This window comes from Ovis aries, chromosome 12, assembly GCF_016772045.2.
Source record: "Ovis aries strain OAR_USU_Benz2616 breed Rambouillet chromosome 12, ARS-UI_Ramb_v3.0, whole genome shotgun sequence".
Taxonomy (NCBI): domain Eukaryota; kingdom Metazoa; phylum Chordata; class Mammalia; order Artiodactyla; family Bovidae; genus Ovis; species Ovis aries.
Genome location: NC_056065.1, coordinates 66,140,389 through 66,161,470, shown reverse-complemented (window position 1 = coordinate 66,161,470; position 21,082 = coordinate 66,140,389). Strand labels below are relative to the sequence as shown.

The window sequence follows — 21,082 nt, the reverse complement described above, 5'->3', positions numbered from 1 at the left end:
CGAAATAGAACTGCCTTATGACCCAGCAATCCCACTTCTTGGCATACACACCAAGGAAACCAGAATTGAAACAGACACGTGTACCCCAATGTTCATCACAGCACTGTTTATAATAGCCAGGACATGGAAGCAACCTAGATGTCCATCAGCAGATGAACGGATAAGAAAGCTGTGGTACCTACACAAAATGGAGTATTACTCAGCCATTAAAAAGAATACATTTGAATCAGTTCTAATGAGGTGGATGAAATTAGATCGATTATACAGAGTGAAGTAAGCCAGAAAGAAAAACACCAATACAGTATACTAACACACATATATGGAATTTAGAAAGATGGTAACAATAACCCTGTATGTGAGACAGCAAAAGAGACACAGATGTATAGAACAGTCTTTTGGACTCTGTGGGAGAGGGAGAGGGTCGGATGAGTTGGGAGAATGGCATTGAAACACGTATAATATCATATAAGAAATGAATTGCCAGTCTAGGTTCGATGCAGGATACAGGATGTTTGGGGCTGCTGCACTGGGATGACCCAGAGAGATGGTATGAGGAGGGAAGTGGGAAGGGGGATTCAGGATTGGGAACACGTGTACACCCGTGGAAGATTCATGTTGATGTATGGCAAAACCAATACAGTATTGTAAAGTAAAATAAAGTAAAATTTTTAAAAAAGAAAAAAAAAAAAAAAAGAAAGAACAAGATCTATCTCATGGATTTATCTCTTCCCCATCACCCATCACTCTTATTTAACCAGCCTCTCCCAGTCAGATCTTGGCGAAAACAGCTGAGTTGCCCTGAAGCATTTTCGATGGCAATCAGAGTGACTTCCAGCCTGGGAACTTCAAGGAATTCCTCCTACCTGAGAATAAAACAATGCTTAAAGGTAAGCTCTCAGAGATTTAGTGTTAATGGAAAAATTGCTCCAATTAGTGTTTGAAGTTTCCAAGAAAAGAAATCTACAGGCATACAAACCCCAAATACTTTGGAACACACACACATTTCCCAGCATTCCTAACTTCTATATAATTTCCCCTATTTCAAAATTAAAGTAAATGTATCAGTGTCTCCAAAAGAAAAAAAAATCAAATAAAGCTTTATAAAATATTTTAAGAGTAAATGCTCTAAAGCATTCAATGCTTTAAGAGTAAAAGTCACAGATTTTTTTTAATTCAAATTATTTAAAGAACTTACATAGCATTCCAAACATACTAAAATCTCTCTCCATAACTCCCACTGAGAACCCAGTTTCAATCCAGAAAGAGCTCAGAATTTAGAGTCCCTGATACAAACATCTTTTATTAGAAATTTATAAATTTTACAAATTTTACTAAAGACTGAACTGTCTTTAGTAAAAGAGTGAAAGTGTTTTGTTTTATTCAGTGTTGATAATTATTGAATAGTTTCAAGTACGGGTTAAATTGTGTTCCCACCAACATTCATATAGTAACGTTCCATCCCCTAGCACTCCACAATGTGACTTATTAAAAAATAATAAGGATGCTTCAGATACAGTTAGTTAAGATGAGGTTCCTACTGGAGTTCAGTTCAGTCACTCAGTTCTGTCTGACTCTTTGAAACACCATGGGCTGCAGCACGCCAGGCCTCCCCGTCCATCACCAACTCCTGGAGTTTACTCAAACTCATATCCATTGAGTTGGTGATGCCATCCAACCATCTCATCCTCTGTCATCGCCTTGTCCTCCCACCTTCAATCTTTCCCAGCATCAGGGTCTTTTCTAATCAGTCAGTTCTTTGCATCAGGTGGCCAAAGTATTGGAGTTTCAGCTTCAGCATCAGTCCTTCCAATGAATATTCAGGACTGGTTTCCTTTAAGATGAACTGGTTGGATCTCCTTGCAGTCTAAGGGACTCTCAAGAGTCTTCTCCAACACCACAGTTCAAAAGCATCAATTCTTTGGTGCTCAGCTTTCTTTATAGTTCAACTATCACATCCATACATGACCACTGGAAAAACCATAACTTTGACTAGACAGCCCTTGTTGGTAAAGTAATGTCTCTGCTTTTTAATATGCTGTCGAGGTTGGTCATAATTTTTCTTCCAAAGAGCAAGCATCTTTTAATTTCATGGCTGCAGTCATCATCTGCAGTGATTTTGGAGCCCAGAAAAATAAAGTTTGTCACTGTTTCCACTGTTTCCCAATCTACTTGCCATGAAGTGATGGGACCAGATGTCACGATCTTAGTTTTCTGAATGCTGAGTTTTAAGCCAACTGTTTCACTCTCCTCTTTTCACTTTCATCAAGAGGCTCTTTAGTTCTTTGCTTTCTTCCATAAGGGAAGTATCATCTGCATATCTGAGGTTACTGATATTTCTCCTGGCAATCTTGATTCCAGCCTGTGCTTCATCCAGCCCAGCATTTCTCATGATGTACTCTGCGTATAAGTTAAATAAGCAGGGTGACAATATACAGCCTTGACATACTCCTTTTCCTATTTGAAACCAGTCTGTTGTTCCATGTCTAGTTCTAACTGTTGCTTCTTGACCTGCATACAGGTTTCTCAAGAGGCAGGTCAGGTGGACTGGTATTCCCATCTCTTTCAGAATTTTCCACAGTTTGTTGTGATCCACACAGTCAAAGGCTTTGGCATAGTCAATAAAGCAGAAATAGATGTTTTTCTGGAACTCTCGTGCTTTCTCAGTGATCCAACGGATGTTGGCAATTTGATCTCTGATTCCTCTGCCTTTTCTAAATCCAGCTTGAGCATCTGGAAGTGCACAGTTCACGTACAGTTGAAGCCTGGCTTGGAGAATTTTGAGCATTACTTTGCTAGCGTGTGAGATGAGTGCAACTGTGTGATAGTTTGAGAATTCGTTGGCATTGCCTTTCTTTGGGACTGGAATGAAAACTGACCTTTTTCAGTCCTGTGGCCACTGCTGAGTTTTCCAAATTTGCTGGCATATTGAGTACAGCACTTTCACAGCATCATCTTTTAGGATTTGAAAGAGTGGGCCAATAATCCAAAATGGCAGATGTCCTTATCAAACAGGGAAAATTAACGCAGCACACAGAGAGGCCACCCTGTGAACATGAAGACAGAGATCTGTCCATCTACAAGCCAGAGAACCCCAATGATCACCAGCAAAGCACCCGGAGCCACGAGAGACACATGAGGCAGATTCTTCCCCACAACTCTCAGCAGGAAACAGCCCTGCCAACATCTTAACTGCAGGTCTCTAGGCTCCACAACTGTGAGACAGCAGATTTCTGTTGCTCAAACCACCCCATGTGGCACTTTATTATGGCAGCCCTCACAAATCAACACGGGGCCCCCTTGCCATACCTTCCTGGGCATATCTCCTTAATTTTACACATTTCTCAAAACAGACGAAAGTGGCAAAAAAAAAATAACTTGTAGAAACATAATGCAAAGTCCATACAAGCCTCAGTTGCCTCATACGTAAAATAAAGTTAACATCAATTTTGAGAACGATGTATCTAGTTCCTGGTCCATGGTAATGACTCAAAACTAAGATGGTAGCTGCGACTATTAGAAGTAAAAATGGTGCCACTAAGACATGTGAGCTGAAGTGTTTCCTCAGAAGTCCCTGCCAACCAGGTTGTCTGCAAAAGATGACTTCACCAGGCTCCAACTCTCACCAGCCTGAGTAGGTACCTTAAATTTATATCCAAGTCTCAGACAATGCAGGCTTCTCTGGTGGCTCAGAAGTAAAGAATCCGCCTGCCAACGCAGGAGACACAGATGTAATCCCTGGGTTGGAAAGATCCCCTGGAGAAGGAATTGGCAACCCACTCCAGTATTCTTGCCTGGGAAATCCCATGGACAGAGGAGCCTGGCAGGCTACGATCCATAGGATTGCAAAGAGTCGGACATGATTTAGGGATTAAACAAGTCAGACGTTGCAATCAAAGTATCCCATGTTGCTTTATATCACCGTCAACTGTGGTCACTGCCCCCAAAGCAAACCATTTTCCTTCCCTCTTCCTCTCATTCCCTGTTTCCTCTCTCCTGACCCATTCATTCACATCCTATTTCCTCACATATCCTATGGCTTCCAAACCATCTTCACACAGTAAAACTCACTCAGTCATGTCCAATTCTTTGCGACCCCATGGACTGTAACCTGCCAGGCTCCTCTGTCCATAGGATTCTCCAGGCCAGAATACTGGAGTGCGTAGCCGTTCCCTTCTCCAGGGGATCTTCCCAACCCAGGTCTCCCACTTTGCAGGTGGATTCTTTGTGGTCTGAACCACCAGGGAAGCCCTCCCCACAGTAACTCCCCATCTAATTCCCACTTTAGCTGAAATAAGGTTTTTCATCATTGATGCCCCCTCCCTCACAGACTTCCTGAGTAGAGTCCGCTCATTCTCCAGCATCCGAGGTCAGAAGAGGAGGGTCATCATTTAATCCACACCCAATATGTCATTCCTCTACCTTCAGAAAAAACATCTTCCATTCTGAGGTGTATGCCACCTGACACCCTCTAACCTTCTTCATCATTGTTGGCAGCAACATGAAGACTTCTGAATAATTGTTATTAAATACAATCTTGATGCCTGACTCACTGTCTTCCTTACTTTAAGCTCTGTTATTATCCAGATTATGGTAACATCCATAATATATTCCATAGACTCAAGTTCCTTGATATCAATTCCATAATCTTCATTTCTACTCAGCTGAATTGTATGATCAATCACTCTGGCTATTCTCACCAATTAATCCCAAATTCCTTGTTATATATTGTGCTTCACAAGCAAAATCTCAACTCTTGTCATACATCCAGATTTGACTCTATGATTCATCTCTTCAGTCTCTTTTAATTATTCATTTTTAATTGGAGGATAATTATTGTACAATATTGGATTGGTTTCTGCCACATATCAACATGAATCAGCCAGAGGAATACATATGTCCCCTCCCTCTTGTTTAACTTATATGCAGAGTACATTATGCGAAATGCTGGACTGGATGAAGCACAAGCTGGAATCAAGATTGCAGGGAGAAATGTCAATAACCTCAGATAGGCAGATGACACCACCCTCATGGCAGAAAGTGAAGAGGAACTAAAAAGCCTCTTGATGAAAGTGAAAGAGGAGAGTGAAAAAGTTGGCTTAAAGCTCAACATTCAAAAACTAAGATCATGGCATCTGGTCCCATCACTTCATAGCAAAAAGATGGGAAAACAATGGAAACAGTAACAGACTTTATTTTCTTGGGTTCCAAAATCACTGCAGATGGTGCAGCCATGAAATTAAAAGATGCTTGCTCCTTGGAATAAAAGCTATGATGAACCTAAACAGCATATTAAAAAGTAGAGACATTTCTTGGCTGACAAAGATCTGTCTAGTCAAAGCTATGGTTTTCCCAGTAGTCATGTATGGATATAAGTTGGACCATAAAGAAAGCTGAGTGCTGGAGAATCGATGCTTTTGAACTGTGGTGTTGGAGAAGACTCTTGAGAGTCCCTTGGACTGCAAGGAGATCCAACCAGTCCATCCTAAAGGAAATCAGTCCTAAATATTCATTGGAAAGATTGATGCTAAAGCTCCAATACTTTGGCTACCTGATGCAAAGAACTGACTCATTAGAAAAGACCCTGATGCTGGAAAAGATTGAAGGCAGGAAGAGAAGAGGTCGACAGAGAATGAGATGGTTGGATGGCATCACCAACTTGATAGACGTGAGTTTGAGCAAGTTCCGGGAGTTGGTGATGGACAGGGAAGCATGGCGTGCTGCTATCTATTGGGTTGCAAAGAGTCCGACATGACTGAGTGACTGAACTGAACTGAACTGATTCTTCTCAAACATACCCTATTTCTTTAGCCACATCTGCTCAATGAAATCCAAGTCCTAGATGAAACAAAAGATAACACTCAGCAATTATACCCAGGTTGCTGAGAGTTGCTGGAGAAAATCACCCAGGTAGGCAGCATACAAGCACTACAAATTCATATTTTGAACCACAGCTCATCCTGGTTTGAAACTGTCTCTGTGTCCATAGATACCCTGTACCTCTCAAACTCTACCAGTTTTCTAAAATCTTACTTACCCTTCTGCCAGTGCCCTCCTCTCATCAAATGACCCTCCTTTTCCTTTGAGAAAAGAAAGAGTCCATCAGACAAGAAGTCATCCAACATCCTGCATCTTCACCTACCACCTTGACCATGACCGTACCTATCAGTGGTCCACTTGGCTCCTATCACACTGAGCCCAAGGTCTTCTCCTCCTTTGGAGGAGAACAACCAATCCTTCTACTTTGCATCCTATCTCCTCTTGCTTTCTCAAAGTACTGGTTTTATAAATTATCTGTTCTCTCTGGAATATTTTATCTCTTCTATTCTACTGACTCGCTTTTAGCAGCATTCAAATATTCTTTCCTGTCTCCCACCTTAAAAGAACATGTTCTTTCTCAAGTCCAGTAACTCATGATTATTGAGAATTTATTGTGTGAAAGGGATTGTGCTAAGTTTTGGACATCTAGTATTTCAATCCTCACATCAGCCTTACAAGGCAGATAATACTATCCCCAGTTACTGATAGTGAAGCACAGAGAAGTTAAGAGCACACAAAAAGTACTTGGTGGAGCCCATTTTCCAAGCCAGGCATCAGATGCCAGAACCTATGCTATAAACCACGATGTTACGTTTCTTGACAGAAACATACTGCATTCGTTAGCTCCATTTTCTTACCCATCATTTCAGCCTCCTGGCTCCACAACTCCTACAAAACAGTCTATTTTAATGTAGCCTTTTGGTTTAGCCTTTACTTTCAGTAACCTTATAAACGGATAGAGCTGACAGACAACAACTTCTGCTTAAAACTAACAACTTTTCATATTTCCAAACATTGCTCATTCTTATTTCTCTTCCTATTTACCTGGACTCTCCTTTCCAGAATCTTTTACAAATTTCCCTTCTGTCTTTTAAATATTTATTTATTTGGCTGGGCAGGGAGTGGAGGGCAGGGGGAGGCAGAGTAGCATATGGGATCTAGTTCCCTGACCAGGGATCAAATCTAAGCCCCCTGCATTGGAAACACAGGAGTATTAGCTGCTGGACCACCAGGGAAGTTCCTCCCTTTTGTCTTTTAAATGCTGTGTTTGCCATAGTTCTTGCCTGTCTCCCTTCTTTACTCAATCTACATGCTCTCTTTAGATGATCTCATTCATTCCAATGGCTTTAGCTGTCATCTGCATAAGTTTCAAGTGGACAGAACCATTACTTGGCACTATTCACACTAACACTGACAGCTGGAAATGCTGAGGGGTAATACCTGGAGATTGACAGGCCACCCAAACAGATCGACACAGGGAGACATTTACTTTCATAAATTCTCCATCAACCAATGTCTGGCTCACAGACTTGCAAACTCAGAAACTTTTAACTTGACACTGTCAGACTATTTTAAACAATAGAGACAGATGTATAAAGCTAGTGTGCCAAACTGTGAGTTACCAATGAGGACTATAACTGTCTGGTGAATCTGATGTATATGCCAGTGTGATCAGAACATTCTCTTCCCATAAGTAAAATTCATGAGGTTAAAAATTACTGGGAGGCTGTTTAGTGAGGGACCAAAACAAGGAGCGCTAATAGTATGATCCAAATATGTAATGACATCATTACGTTTTTATAAAGATAAACAGTCTACCACCACAGCTGGAACACTGCTCACGATGGACTAGCTATTTAAGCATAGAATGAACACTCTGAACCTTAGATAAAATTTGGCAAAAAAAAAAAAAAAAAAAAAGTCTGGTTTAAAAACGGGCAGTGGATCTGAAGAGACATTTTTCCAAAGACATACAGATGGATACAGATGGTCAACAGGTAAATGAAAACTACGCAACATCATTAATCATCAGGGAAACGCAAATCACACCCACAGTGGATTAGCACTTCACACCTGTCAGAACAGCTATGATCAAAAAGACAAAGAAATAAAGTGTCGGTGAGGCTATGGAGAAAAGGGAACCTTTCTGCACTATTGGTGAGAATATAAATTGGTTCAATCACTATGGAAAACAATGTGGAGGTCCCTCAAAAAATTAAAACCAGTTCTACCATAAGATCCAGCACCGGGTATTGGATGGTGTATTTATTGAAAGAATGGGTATTTATTGAAAGAAAACAAAAACACTAACACGGAAAGATACATGAACTGCCAAGTTCAAGGCAGCATTATTTACAGCAGCCAAGATATGGAAGCAACCGAAGTGTCCATTTATGGATGAATGGAAAAAGAAAATGTGATGTGCATACACAAAGAGAGAGAGAGAGAGAGAGACAGAGAGAGAGAAAGGACTATTATTCAGTCATAAAACAGGAAACCTTGCCATTTGCAACCAAATGGATGGACCTTGACAGGTTTATGCTAAGTGAAATCAGACAAAGACAAATACTGTATGTTCTCACTGATATGTGGATGCTAAAAAAAAATTTTTAAACACTGATACAGAGAACAGATTGGTGGTTGTCAGGGGCAGAGAGCAGGCAAAATGAGAGAAGGGGGTCAAAGGTACAAACGCAGTTATAAAATAAGTCAGTCATGGGGCTGTAATGTACAACATGGTGACCACAGTCAAGACTGTATTGTATATGTGAAAGTTTCTAAGAGAGTAACTCTTAAAAGCGCTCATCACAGGAAAAAGCATTTTGTAACATGTATGGTCACAGATACTGACTTATCACGGTGATCATATCAAGACAGACAGATATCAAACCATCATACTGTGCAATTGAAACCAATATCATGTCAATTACACAATTTTTAACAAAAATAACTTGGTTGTACAATGTCTAAGTCTGTTTCTGTGACTTTTTCATTGTTGACCTTGACACTTTTGGTTGAGACTTTATTTTGGACAAGTTAATGTATAAGGAACTGATAAGCAAGACTCCCATCCTGAGAGTAACAGTGTCTCTTAAAGCTAACTTTACATATCTTTTCTCTTTAATCATATGCCAATTTCATATTTTAATCTACAAAAGGCAATATTTCCCTTTTCTCCATGTTTTAAAGGCCGAGTCCACTCTTTTGGACTTTATTAATAACTCTGAAATCTATAGCCTTTTTCCTATGCCGAAGTCACCTCAATTTTCCTCCCTGAATTGCTATGATGGCCTCAGGTTTTCTCTCTGAGCTCTCAGGATTGCCTTGTTCCAATCTGTCCAAAAAATAAGGATTTAAAATGAAAACCCAAACATGTCACTTCCAGGTTCCTGAAAGCGTTCAGCAGGAAACACAAACTCCTTAATATTCTTGTCAAACTGCTTTTACTCATGCACTTTCTCCAGGTAACACTTCTAGAAAACCTTTGCTAACCATCACCCTCTTTAATGCAGTATCAGGGACACTGCTCTCAGCTCACACAATCCCCTATGCTTATGTTTCCACTATAAAATGTTTCACAGTTTATAATATTGTTATTTCTCTAGCCCTTCTCCCTAAAGACTACTAACATCTTGTAAGTTATGCCTCATCTTTGAATCAAAGGCACCTAGCATGGTCCTTGACAAATGGTAACTTTATTACCTCTAATTATAGGCAAGCAGAGTCATAAAGCTCACTAAGAATGGTTATTGTTTGACCAAAAACAAACTATACATAAAACCAAATTCTGATTTATCAATTAAAGGGCTGTTTCTCAACTTAATATGAAAAAAAAAAAAAAACACCTTTCATCCTTCAGGAGTCAAAGATGATGTTTTAAAATAGAAACATCTCCAACACATTTAACACATTTGATATATCAAGATTCAGTCCCTATACTTCAAGACAAAGCTTTCACTGTGCAAACTATCTCTGTATCCTCAGAAAATAACCAGTGATATGGGATCTAGACACTCAGGTTAAAATAGTCTATCATCCTAGGAAACAAAGTTATCATTGTCTAACCGAAATCTCTCACTCTTAAATTTTAGCTCATTTCCTTTAGATTTCTGTTGGGCTTAAATCCTTTTCCTCATGAAAACCCTTCTTCCTGCAGGATCTGCCAAAGGCAAAGGGACACTCATAGTTTCTTGGCTCCTTTTTTTTTTTAATATGTTGAAACTGAAAACATTCAATTTGAAGTTTAGTTCATGTAAATTTGTATAGGTTTTCAAGGTCTCAATGTGCAATATTTTCCTTGTAAAAATCTTTCTATTCTTCTGTTCAGAAAAAAATTCTAAAAGAATATTTTCATTACAAAAGTCTTAGAGTGTTCTTTTTTTAACACTGTGTAGGTCCTGCAGAACCATACAAAGTCATTGACAGTTCAAAATTTTTATTACTATGAAACGCAAGTGAAGAGATATGTAATGCTGCTAATTCTCCCAATGAATCAAGTCCTTGCCACTTGGAGTCTCTTTGCAGTCCATTATCATTCAGTAAATTATGATCACTAAAACTATCAACTTAGGTAATAATCTAGCAATGCACTGGTTTTTATAGGCAAAGAAACAGAAGTCTGGCAAGGTTAAATGATTTGCTTAAATGACAAGAATAAGGAAGAGAACACAAATCTTCACTTCCAAATTGGAGACTCTACTACATTGTGTTTCCATTTTGTAAGATGTTGGGTGAATTATTTATCAAAACTAGTTTCAATTTTAGCTTCAAGAACAAAACAATCTTTCCAGTAGTTGCAAAAAGCAATATAATCCCAAACATTTCCAATTCCTCTACTGCCATTCTCTTTTAAATTCTCTCCAAACAGGCTTTCATTCCCAATGAAATGAGACATTTCCAATGTCTCACCATTTCTTGGTGAAACATCAATAATATCCACATTGCTAAATAGATTAGCCAATCCTCAGGCCTCTTATTAACTAACCAATTAGTGATTCTTCCTTGAAAGTTTTCCTCTCTTGATTTCCAGTTACACTCTTCTCTCTCTCTCTTCAGTTTCTTAGACTGCTTTGTTCTTTTATTCTTGTCTCTAACTGCTCAACGTTGGAGGATGCCAGAACTGGGATCTCAGACCTTCACTGATTCTTCATCTAATAGGTCCTTCAGTGGTCCCACCTAGCCTCACCCTGATTATCATCGTATACACACCTTCTGATCTCAAATTTATGTTTCTGACCCAGACCTCTCCCCTGAACTCTAATCTTAATATCCAACTGCCTTTGTACCATCTCCACTTGGATAACAAAGTCATCTCAAACTCAACCATATAGCCAAAAATAAAGACCTCAGTCTTCCACTGTTCCTCAAACCTGCTCATGGTTCCTCTTCTCCATCTCAGTAAATCACTACACTATGCTTCCACTCACTCAGGCCAAATCCTCAGAATCTCTCTTGCCTACTATCATTTTTCTCTCACATCTAATTCATCACTAAATCCTTTTGGTCTCATCTCCAAAATATATATAGAACCCAACTATTTCTCAAACTTTTCACAGCTACCAACTTCACCCAAGATATATCACCCTCTTCCGCACCTGGCTCTGATCACTGGAGGGCCTATGTCACTGCGTCGCACAAGATACCTTCTATATTAAGGCCACTCTTTCAAGACCAGGAGACATAACTGATATACTTTATATATAGAAACAAACACAAAGAGTTAGGCAAAAGCAGGAGACAAATGAATACCTCCCAAACATAAGATAAAAACCCCAGAAAAGAACTCACCAAAACACTAATAGCAATTTACCAGGTAAATAGCTAAAAGTCATAAATAAGGTTAACGATCTTAGAAAAAGAATGGATGAACTCAGTAAGCTTCAACAAAGAGAAAATATTAAAAAGAATCAGTCAAAACTGAAGAAACAATGAAATGAAAAATACACTAAAAGAAATCAACAGTAGAATGGAGGATACAGAGAACAGATCAGTGATCTGGAAGACAGAGTAGTGGAAATCTCCCAACTCCAACAGCAGAAAGAAAGAGAATAAGAAAAAGATACAGTTTAGGATACCTCTAAGATAACATCAAGCATAGTTAACATTCACACTACAGGAGCTCCAGGAGGAGGAAGAGAAAGAAAGGATATGAAACCAATTTGAAGAAATAACAACTGAAAACTTATCTAACTTGGCAAAGGAAACAGACACCTAAGTCCAGGAGGCACCAAGAGTCCCAACAAGATGAACCCAGAGAGACCCATATAAAGATATATTACACTTAAAATGCCCAATGTTAAAAAAAAAAGAATCTTAAAAGCAGCAAGAGATAAACACCTAGCTACATACAAGGGGACCCTGTAAGACCATCAGTTAACTTTCAACTTCACTTTCACTTTAACTAGAAAAGACAAAAACCAAACCAAGCAAAATAAAACAAATTATTAAAGGAAAAAAATCACTGATAAAAGCAAACATATAGCAAAGGTTCAACCATCTATGGAGAAGGCAATGGCACCCACTCCAGTACTCTTGCCTGGAAAATCCCATGGATGGAGGAGCCTGGAAGGCTGCAGTCCATGGGGTAGCTAAGAGTCAGACACAACTGAGTGACTTCCCTTTCACTTTTCACTTTCATGCACTGGAGAAGGAAATGGCAACCCACTCCAGTGTTCTTGCCTGGAGAATCCCAGGGACAGGGGGAGTCTGGTGGGCTGCCGTCTATGGGGTCACACAGAGTCAGACACGACTGAAGCGACTTAGCAGCAGCAGCAGCAACCATCTATAAAACTAGCATGAAGGTCAAAAGACAAAAGAAAAATCATTGATTTTAAATGGGAATGCAAACTAGTACAGCCACTATGGAGAACAGTGTGGAGATTCCTTAAAAAATTGCAAATAGAACTACCTTATGACCCAGCAATCCCACTGCTGGGCATACACACTAAGGAAACCAGAATTGAAAGAGACACATGTACCCCAATGTTCATCGCAGCACTGTCTATAATAGCCAGGACATGGAAACAACCTAGATGTCCATCAGCAGATGAATGCATAAGAAAGCTGTGGTACATATACACAATGGAGTATTACTCAGCCGTAAAAAAGAATTCATTTGAATCAGTTCTGATGAGATGGATGAAACTGGAGCCGATTATACAGAGTGAAGTAAGCCAGAAAGAAAAACACCAATACAGTATACTAACACATATATATGGAATTTAGGAAGATGGCAATGACGACCCTGTATGCAAGACAGGGAAAGAGACACAGATGTGTATAACGGACTTTTGGACTCAGAGGGAGAGGGAGAGGGTGGGATGATTTGGGAGAATGGCATTCTAACATGTATACTATCATGCAAGAATTGAATCGCCAGTCTATGTCTGACGCAGGATGCAGCATGCTTGGGGCTGGTGCATGGGGATAACCCAGAGAGATGTTATGGGGAGGGAGGTGGGAGGGGGGTTCATGTTTGGGAACGCATGTAAGAATTAAAGATATTAAAATTAAAAAAAAATAAAGAAAAACACCAATACAGTATACTAATACATATATATGGAATTTAGGAAGATGGCAATGACGACCCTGTATGCAAGACAGGAAAAAAGACACAGATGTGTATAATGGACTTTTGGACTCAGAGGGAGAGGGAGAGGGTGGGATGATTTGGGAGAATGGCATTCTAACATGTATACTATCATGTAAGAATTGAATCGCCAGTCTATGTCTGACGCAGGATACAGCATGCTTGGGGCTGGTGCGTGGGGATGACCCAGAGAGATGTTATGGGGAGGGAGGTGGGAGGGGGGTTCATGTTTGGGAACGCATGTAAGAATTAAAGATTTTAAAATTTAAAAAATAAAAAACTAAAAAATAAAATAAAATAAAAAATAAAAAAAATTTTAAAAAATAAAATAAAATAAAATAAAATAAAATAATCAGTCAAGCAATATACAGAACAAAAAGATATGAATATGACCTCAAAAGTATAAAATGTTGAGAATAGAGAAATAAAACTTTAGTGCTTTCAGAATGTACTTGAACTTAAGTGACTAACTGCTTGTTATATTTACATAGGTTGTTACATACAAACCTCATGGTAACCACAAACACAAAATTGATACTCGAAACACAAAAAATAAAGAGAAAGAAATACAAACACACACACAGACCAAAAAAAAAAAAAAAAAAAGGTCATCAAATCACAAGGGAAGAGAACAAGAGAAGGAAAGAAGGAACAGAGGACAACTAAGAAAAATAACCAGAAAACAACTAACAAAATGGCAGTAAGTACAACCTATGACTAATTACTCTAAATGCAAACTGACTAAGTGCTCCAGTCAAAAGACATAAGGTGGCTGAATGGATTTTTTAATAGCCTGTATCTACACTGCCTGCAAAAGACTCACTTCAGTTGTAAAAACATAGATTAAAAGTGAAGGAATGAAACAAAGATATTACACACAAACAAACAAAATGAATTGTTGGAGTAGCAATAAGAATATCAGACAAAACAGGCTTTAAAACAAAGAAGAATGTTACATAATTATAAAGGGAACAATCCAATAATAGGATAATACTTGTAATATGCACCCAACAGAGACAAACCTAAATATAAAACATTAACAGACATAAAGGGACAAATTGAGAGTAATATAATAATAATAGAGGACTGGAACATACTATTTGCATCAATGACTAGATCATCCAAAGAGAAAATCAATAAGAAAAAGTCGGCCTTAAATGACACAGTAGACCAGATGGACATAATAGACTATTATAGAACATTCCATCCCCAAACAGCAAAATACACATTCTTTTCAAGTACACACGGAACATTCTCCAGAGGTTAGGGGTGGGACTGAAAGTTCCAACCCTCTAATCGCAGGGATGAGTCTCCTGGCAGTGAGCCCTCATTCTTCAGTGGAGTCCAAAAGTCACCTCATTAACACGACAGAAGATATCTTTATGGTTCTCATCAATTAGGAAATTTCAAGAGTTTTAAGAGTTGCATACCAGAAAAGGTGACAAAGATCAAATATTTATTTCATATTACAAATCACAGTATCACATATGTCCACACAGGAAATTGCCCACAAATAGTTATAGAAGTATTATTCATACTAGCCAAAAAGTGGAAACAACTCAAATATCCATTATCGATTAAAAGATAAATAAACTAAAAATAAACCATATCTATAAAATGGATTATTATTTGGGCATAAAAATGAATTACTGATATATGCTATGATGTGTATAAATCTTAAAAACATTATGCTAAAGTGAAAGAAGTCAGTCAAAAAAAGATAATATATGATTCCATTCATATGAAATTCTAGAATAGGAAAATCCACAGAGACAAAAAGTAAATTAGGAGCTGCTCAGGCCTGGGAGGAGGATAATATGGGGAGGGGGTGGGGTTGAGAGGACAGATAAATAAAAAGGCACAGGGTGTCTCTTTAAAGTGAGAAAGATGTTCCAAACTTGACTGAGGTATGACTGCATATATCTATATCACTGCTGACAATAACTGCAGTCATGAACTTAAAAGACGCTTGGTCCTTGGAAGGAAAGCTATGACAAACCTAGACAGCATATTAAAAAGCAGAGACATCACTTTGCTGACAAAGGTCCATACAGTCAAAACTACAGTTTTTCCAGTAGTCATGGATTAAGAGTTGGGACCAGAAAGAAGGCTGAAAACAAACGAAATGATGCTTTAGAACTGTGGTGCTAGAGAAGACTCTTGAGATTCGCTTGTACTACAAGAACTTCAAACCAGTCAATCCTAAAGGAAAGCTCAAGCTTCGTGTTAGCCACTTGATGTGAGAGCCAACTCACTGGAAAACACCCTGATGCTGGGAAAGATTGACGGCAAAGGAGAAAGGGGCGCTAGAGGATGAGATGGTTAGATAGCATCACTAAATCAATGGACATGAGTTTGAGCAAACTCTGGGAGATAGTGTAGGACAGGAAAGCCTGGCGTGCTTAAGTTCATGAGGTCGCAAAGAGTTGGACATAACCTAGTGACTGAACAACAATAACAGTCTCTGAATACACTATAAATCACAGAATGGTATGTTTTAAATGAGTGATTATATAGTAAGGTCAATAAAGCAATTAAAAATTAATACATTAAATGCGATCATGAGAATGGAAAACCCATCTCAAGCAGAGGTAGCATCAAAAAGTTGTCTTGACTTGCGATGACCCTGGTGCTCTGTGGAACTTCCTCCCACCATGGGTTACACTGTTACTCCTCTAACACTAGCTTCCTACACTTTTCTGAGTGATTTTATTACCACCTTGTCAACTGGTTGACTTATTCCTCTTGTATGTCTATGTCAAAGTGTTAGTTGCTCAGTCATTCCGACTCTTGGCAACCGCATGGACTGTAGCCTGCCAGGCTCCACTCAGTTCATGGGATTTCCCAGGCAAGAATACTAGAGTGGGCTGCCATTCCCTTCTCCAGAGGACTGTCCCAACCCAGGGACCGAACCTGGGTCTCCTGCATTGCAGGCAGATTCTTTAATGTCTGAGACACCTACACTTCCATGTATTTTCATTTTTACTCCCACCTTAAAACATACAGCTTGCCCCCCACTATTATGCAGAGGCCCAAAGCAATCATGTGAAGGCCTTAAGGCCTCTGTCAAATGCCTGAGACTATATCCCAAATCTTATTCATTACTTCATCTAGCTAAATTCAACCGCAGATGCCAAAGCACTTTGAATAGCTATAAGCAAAGTTATTAATATAATTATATTAAATTACACACATCATTTATTTGCTTGTCAGTTGTATCAGGGACTGTGAAAAACTACCATGTGTGAAATAGTCATAAAACGTTACCGTTGAAAGTGACCTTAAAGATGTTCAAATCTAATTCTGCCATTTTATAATTGAGATAATGGATACAAAAATGTAAACAGACTTTTCCAGTGTCACTCAGTAAGCCAGTAAATCTCCATTCAAGGCCTTTCTGTCCGCTGGTGATTCCAAGTTGATAATCAACCAGAAGTACAAGGGAATCAAAAACTCTCAATTATTGTACACACACACAAACAGAAAATGACATACAAAGATAATATTACAATCCATTATTGTGAGTTAGTAAACTAAAGGTTATTAGTATGTTTTAATTTCTATTCTCATCTTTAAGTTCAAAAACACTTTGAATCACAATGAAACTAGAATAGCTTTTGCTGAATTATACATACAATGAATTTTATGGAGCCAATTTAAGTTAATCATTTTCTCTTATTATTTAATTCAAAATAAATAATTTATTAGTCATATTTTATTAGCATACTGTTTCCCCTAGTTTGAATCGTGATTGCCAAAATAAAGGAAAGTCAACTACAACAAATTTTCCTATTTGGTAACAACTGGAAGGGAGCACACCACAATAAAATTTATTCCAATAATTTTTTTCATATCATATCAAAATAAATATCATGATGATCTAGTTTCCATTTATGCCTTGAGGCAGTTTTTCGAGTTCTCTTTACAGCAACATCATTTCATAAAAGTTTTTTGGAGGAAAGCAAACTGTGGTGTCACAGAAAAGAATTTTTACTTTACGTTTTGCCAACGTCAGATTCATTGCTATAGAAGAAACATATTTAGCCTGTTCCAAGCTTACAAAGTCTTGGTCTGCATCACAATTGGCATCTTCAGTTCAGTTCAGCCGCTCAGTCGTGTCCGACTCTTTGCAACCCCATGAATCGCAGCACGCCAGGCCTCCCTGTCCATCACCAACTCCCGGAATTCACTCAAACTCATGTCCATCGAGTCAGTGATGCCATCTAGCCATCTCATCCTCTGTCGGCCCCTTCTCCTCCTGCCCCCAGTCCCTCCCAGCATCAGGGTCTTTTCCAATGAGTTAACTCTTAACATTTAACAAATTAAAACATTGTAACACATGAGATGTCTCACTGAGACAGCTAACACAGTAAGTGATCATTCTTTATTCAAATATTAAAATTTTTATTTTTAATCAACATTGAATTTACTAAGGTTATATGTATAGCACAGAGGAGGACAGGTTATTGTTTTCATCATCTGAAAAACAAACAAAAATCCCAGAGTTCTTTTTCCCTCTAAACTCCTCCCCCTGCCAATTCTTTAATAGCTGAAACCTGCCACATTTAAAACCAAGTAATAATTTGAACTCTCACATGCTTGTCAAAAGCACAAGGAAAGAATTTGAGATTCTCAATATCAAGTTTTCATTGTGAAGTGGCTGTGTCAAAGTCTTCAAAGTGAAAAAAATATTTCAATAAAAATGTGAGAGAACAGTAGGGGAGGACTTCAAGAAACCACTGCTTTATTTCTTCGACTGGGCAGTGAGTTGTGCTAATAAAACTCAGGTGGTGCTAGACAGCCAGCCCCAGGGCTCCCCAGGCAATGCTATCCTCACATTGACAATGAGGGCTCCTATGAGCCTCACAGAAAGGTGCCACTTTAAAGAGAAACTGAAAAAAGTAAAGAGGATCAAATTACCGCGCAGCAGCTGAAACCCATGGCTTTAGGGCAAAAAAATAAAGTGACTGTACTTCAACTACCTTTAAAGAGCACCGCCAAACCAAATTACATGCATTTCTACTGAAAGAGAGGAGGACACGTTTATTACCATCTGTGAGTCGAACTAATGATGATCTTGGTGCGACCATCAGTAGATTCAATTAACAAATGAATGGCTTATTTTCATCTCTTCAGTTCATTAGTAATTATTGCTTACAAGCTTCCCTGTGTCTCACACAACAGGTTTTTCTCCCCCTAACTTGAGGGTTATCTTGAGAATGCTCTCAAGTTGGGTGTTAGCTGTTAAAGTACTGCTGCTGAATACCCAATGTACCACTTGGCCTTAAACATTCTTTAGTTTCAAATTTTTTAAGTTAATTAACTCTAACTTTTATATCATTGCTCTGGTTTTCATAATTCCACGCTTTCCAGGTTTGGGTACCACTGTGCAAGCACCTCAAACAAGCCATCTCCATGGCTGAGACATGAGCAGGTATCAGGGAGCAAATCCAGAGGTAGGCGAGCAATTCTTTGTTACAACTGTATTCAGCTACACATTTAAAATGGTTCTGAAACTTACTGACACAATTTCAAGGCATAAGAAACAACGTAATCATAAGGAATAACAAAGAACAAGTATTCCCCTTACCTGGGTCGTGGAAAGGCACCAAAGCAAAGTTGAAAAGAGGTCTCTTAGGTCTTTTCAAAGACGTCTCCAAAATTTTGGAAGCCCCCTCGATCACCTGAACTAGATCATCATACATGGAACCAGTCACATCAAACACAAAAGCCAAGGTGGAGGCCCCCTCGGGAATTTCTTCTGCCTCGACCTCCAACTGGGGGACTGCATCCTGCGCTCGGGAAGGATAAAGAAGAGCGAGCAGGAATATGGTGTGGATCATGTCCCAGGAAATCATTGTCTTTTTTTTTTTTTTTTTTTTTCCTGGAGCGCCCAAGCACTCTGCTGAGCCCTCCTCAACAGGCAGCGGGTTTCCTCTCGGGGCAATTTATTCGACTCCAGAAACCTCTTTGAACTTGCCAAAAGTTGGGGGCTGAGAATCAGATGGCGACTAGCACCGAACCCGAAATCCCTGCACGGAGCCGGGCAGGCAAAGATGCGGCAGCCGTCGTCCGGACGCAGACTCCTTCGGGACGGCCGAGTGCCCGCGGCCCGGGCGGCGTGTGGCTGAGTGCGGGCGGCGCGCCCGGCCCATGCCCCGGGGACTGCTCCGAGCCAGCGGCGCCGCGCAGTGTCCGCTGCCCTCGCCGCCGCCGCCGCCGCTCTCCGCCCGGACCAGCCGCTGCGGCTCCCAACTTTCCACTGCGCGCCGCCCGCCCGCGAGCGGGCCGGGGAGGGGAAGACGGGCTCGGCCTCGCCTCCTGATTGGTCGAGGGGACGCCCCCCACCTCCGCCTGGCTCTGGGGCCCCGCCTCCTGGAGGGCAACTTCTCCCCACCGAGTCCCGGGTCAACTGAGTACCAGGGAAGCACTCCCGGGGTCCCCCCCGCGCCCACCCGCGCGGCGCCTCCCCTCCAAAACCCCGGGGTAAACAATGGCTTGCAAGAATGTGTGGCGAGGTCCCGAACCGAGGGACACTGCGCTAACCCGGTGCACAAAGGGAATTGCCTTTTTTTTTTTCCTACGATGCAAAACGCTACTTCAGACACCTCTTTCATACTACCCCCCCGCCCGCCCCCAAGAAGACAAGACCACCCCCCTTGCGCAGCCCAGCTTCCTGTACTCAGCACTCAACCTAGCCGGGAGGGGGAGCTGGAACGGTCCTCCCGGGTGGGCTGCAGCCACTTTATCACTTTGATCTCTTCGGGTACTGTGGGGCTTTGGTGGGGAGGGAGGGAGGAGAGAGCTGGACCGGTCAGAAACAGGACGACAGGGAAAAGGGTTGTGGAGGGAAACAAGACAGAGACAGCGGGGCCTGGGTAGTCACTGAGTGTAGATGGAAAAGGTGATGGGAGTCAAAGCAGTTGGGTGTGATGAGTACCGGATGGAGGCTCAGTGCACCGGATGGGAGGGCGAGAGGCAAAGGAAGAGGGAGGGGGAGAGACACCGTCTGAAGGAGAAAATTGATTTTTTGTTAAATTTCACTATCAAGATTCATGCTTGCCGAGCAACACAAATCCTCCCCTCAGCATAGTGAGGCAGAATAATATCATTTCATATTTCCTCCCATAGAACACCCGTGTGCCCAGCCTCAGCCAAAGACCCATTACAAAGGTGTTCCCCTCTGTGGCATTTTCTTGCTGATAAGTGAGGAAACCTCGCCCTGAAAAACAGTACAGCGTTTTTCCATCTTGTCATTATTACATGCATTTTGGTACCAGTAACAGATAAGAAGGTGGACAAAGAAAGTCAACCATAAGCTGAAGGTTCCTTGCCTCTTTTCAATAAAAATGTATTCACATCCTGCCAAAGGAGCTGCTAACCGGATCCTGGCATTTAAAGAGGGGCCAGCAGGCATCTTGATCCAGTTGGAATGTGTGTTAGACCACCCATCCAACATGGAGGCAGCCTCAGGAAGAGCCTGCTCCCCTGAGCCTCTTAGACTTTAATCTGCAACTGTCTTCCCTTTCAGATCCAGCGACTCTGGAACCTGAGTTTATGATACCTATAAGTCATGTCATTTAAAGGAAGCAGCCTAGCCATTTGGGCTGAGTGAGAATATGAGAAGAAAGGAGGAAAGTATTTCCTCTCTAAGTAGTATTTAGAAAATGCTATTTG

The 21,082-nt window shown here is 40.4% G+C and overlaps 1 protein-coding gene across 1 annotated transcript in view; it reads right to left on the bottom strand.

Moving 5' to 3' along the window:
- Positions 1-19,669, bottom strand: part of HMCN1 (hemicentin 1) — a 552,382-nt gene extending 532,713 nt beyond the window's left edge. The window contains exon 1 of the mRNA XM_004013873.6: positions 18,996-19,669. Within this exon, the coding sequence (XP_004013922.3) occupies positions 18,996-19,263 (268 nt within the window). The 5' untranslated portion in view covers positions 19,264-19,669. The remainder of the gene's footprint in view (positions 1-18,995) is intronic.
- Between the last annotated feature and the right edge of the window lie 1,413 nt (positions 19,670-21,082).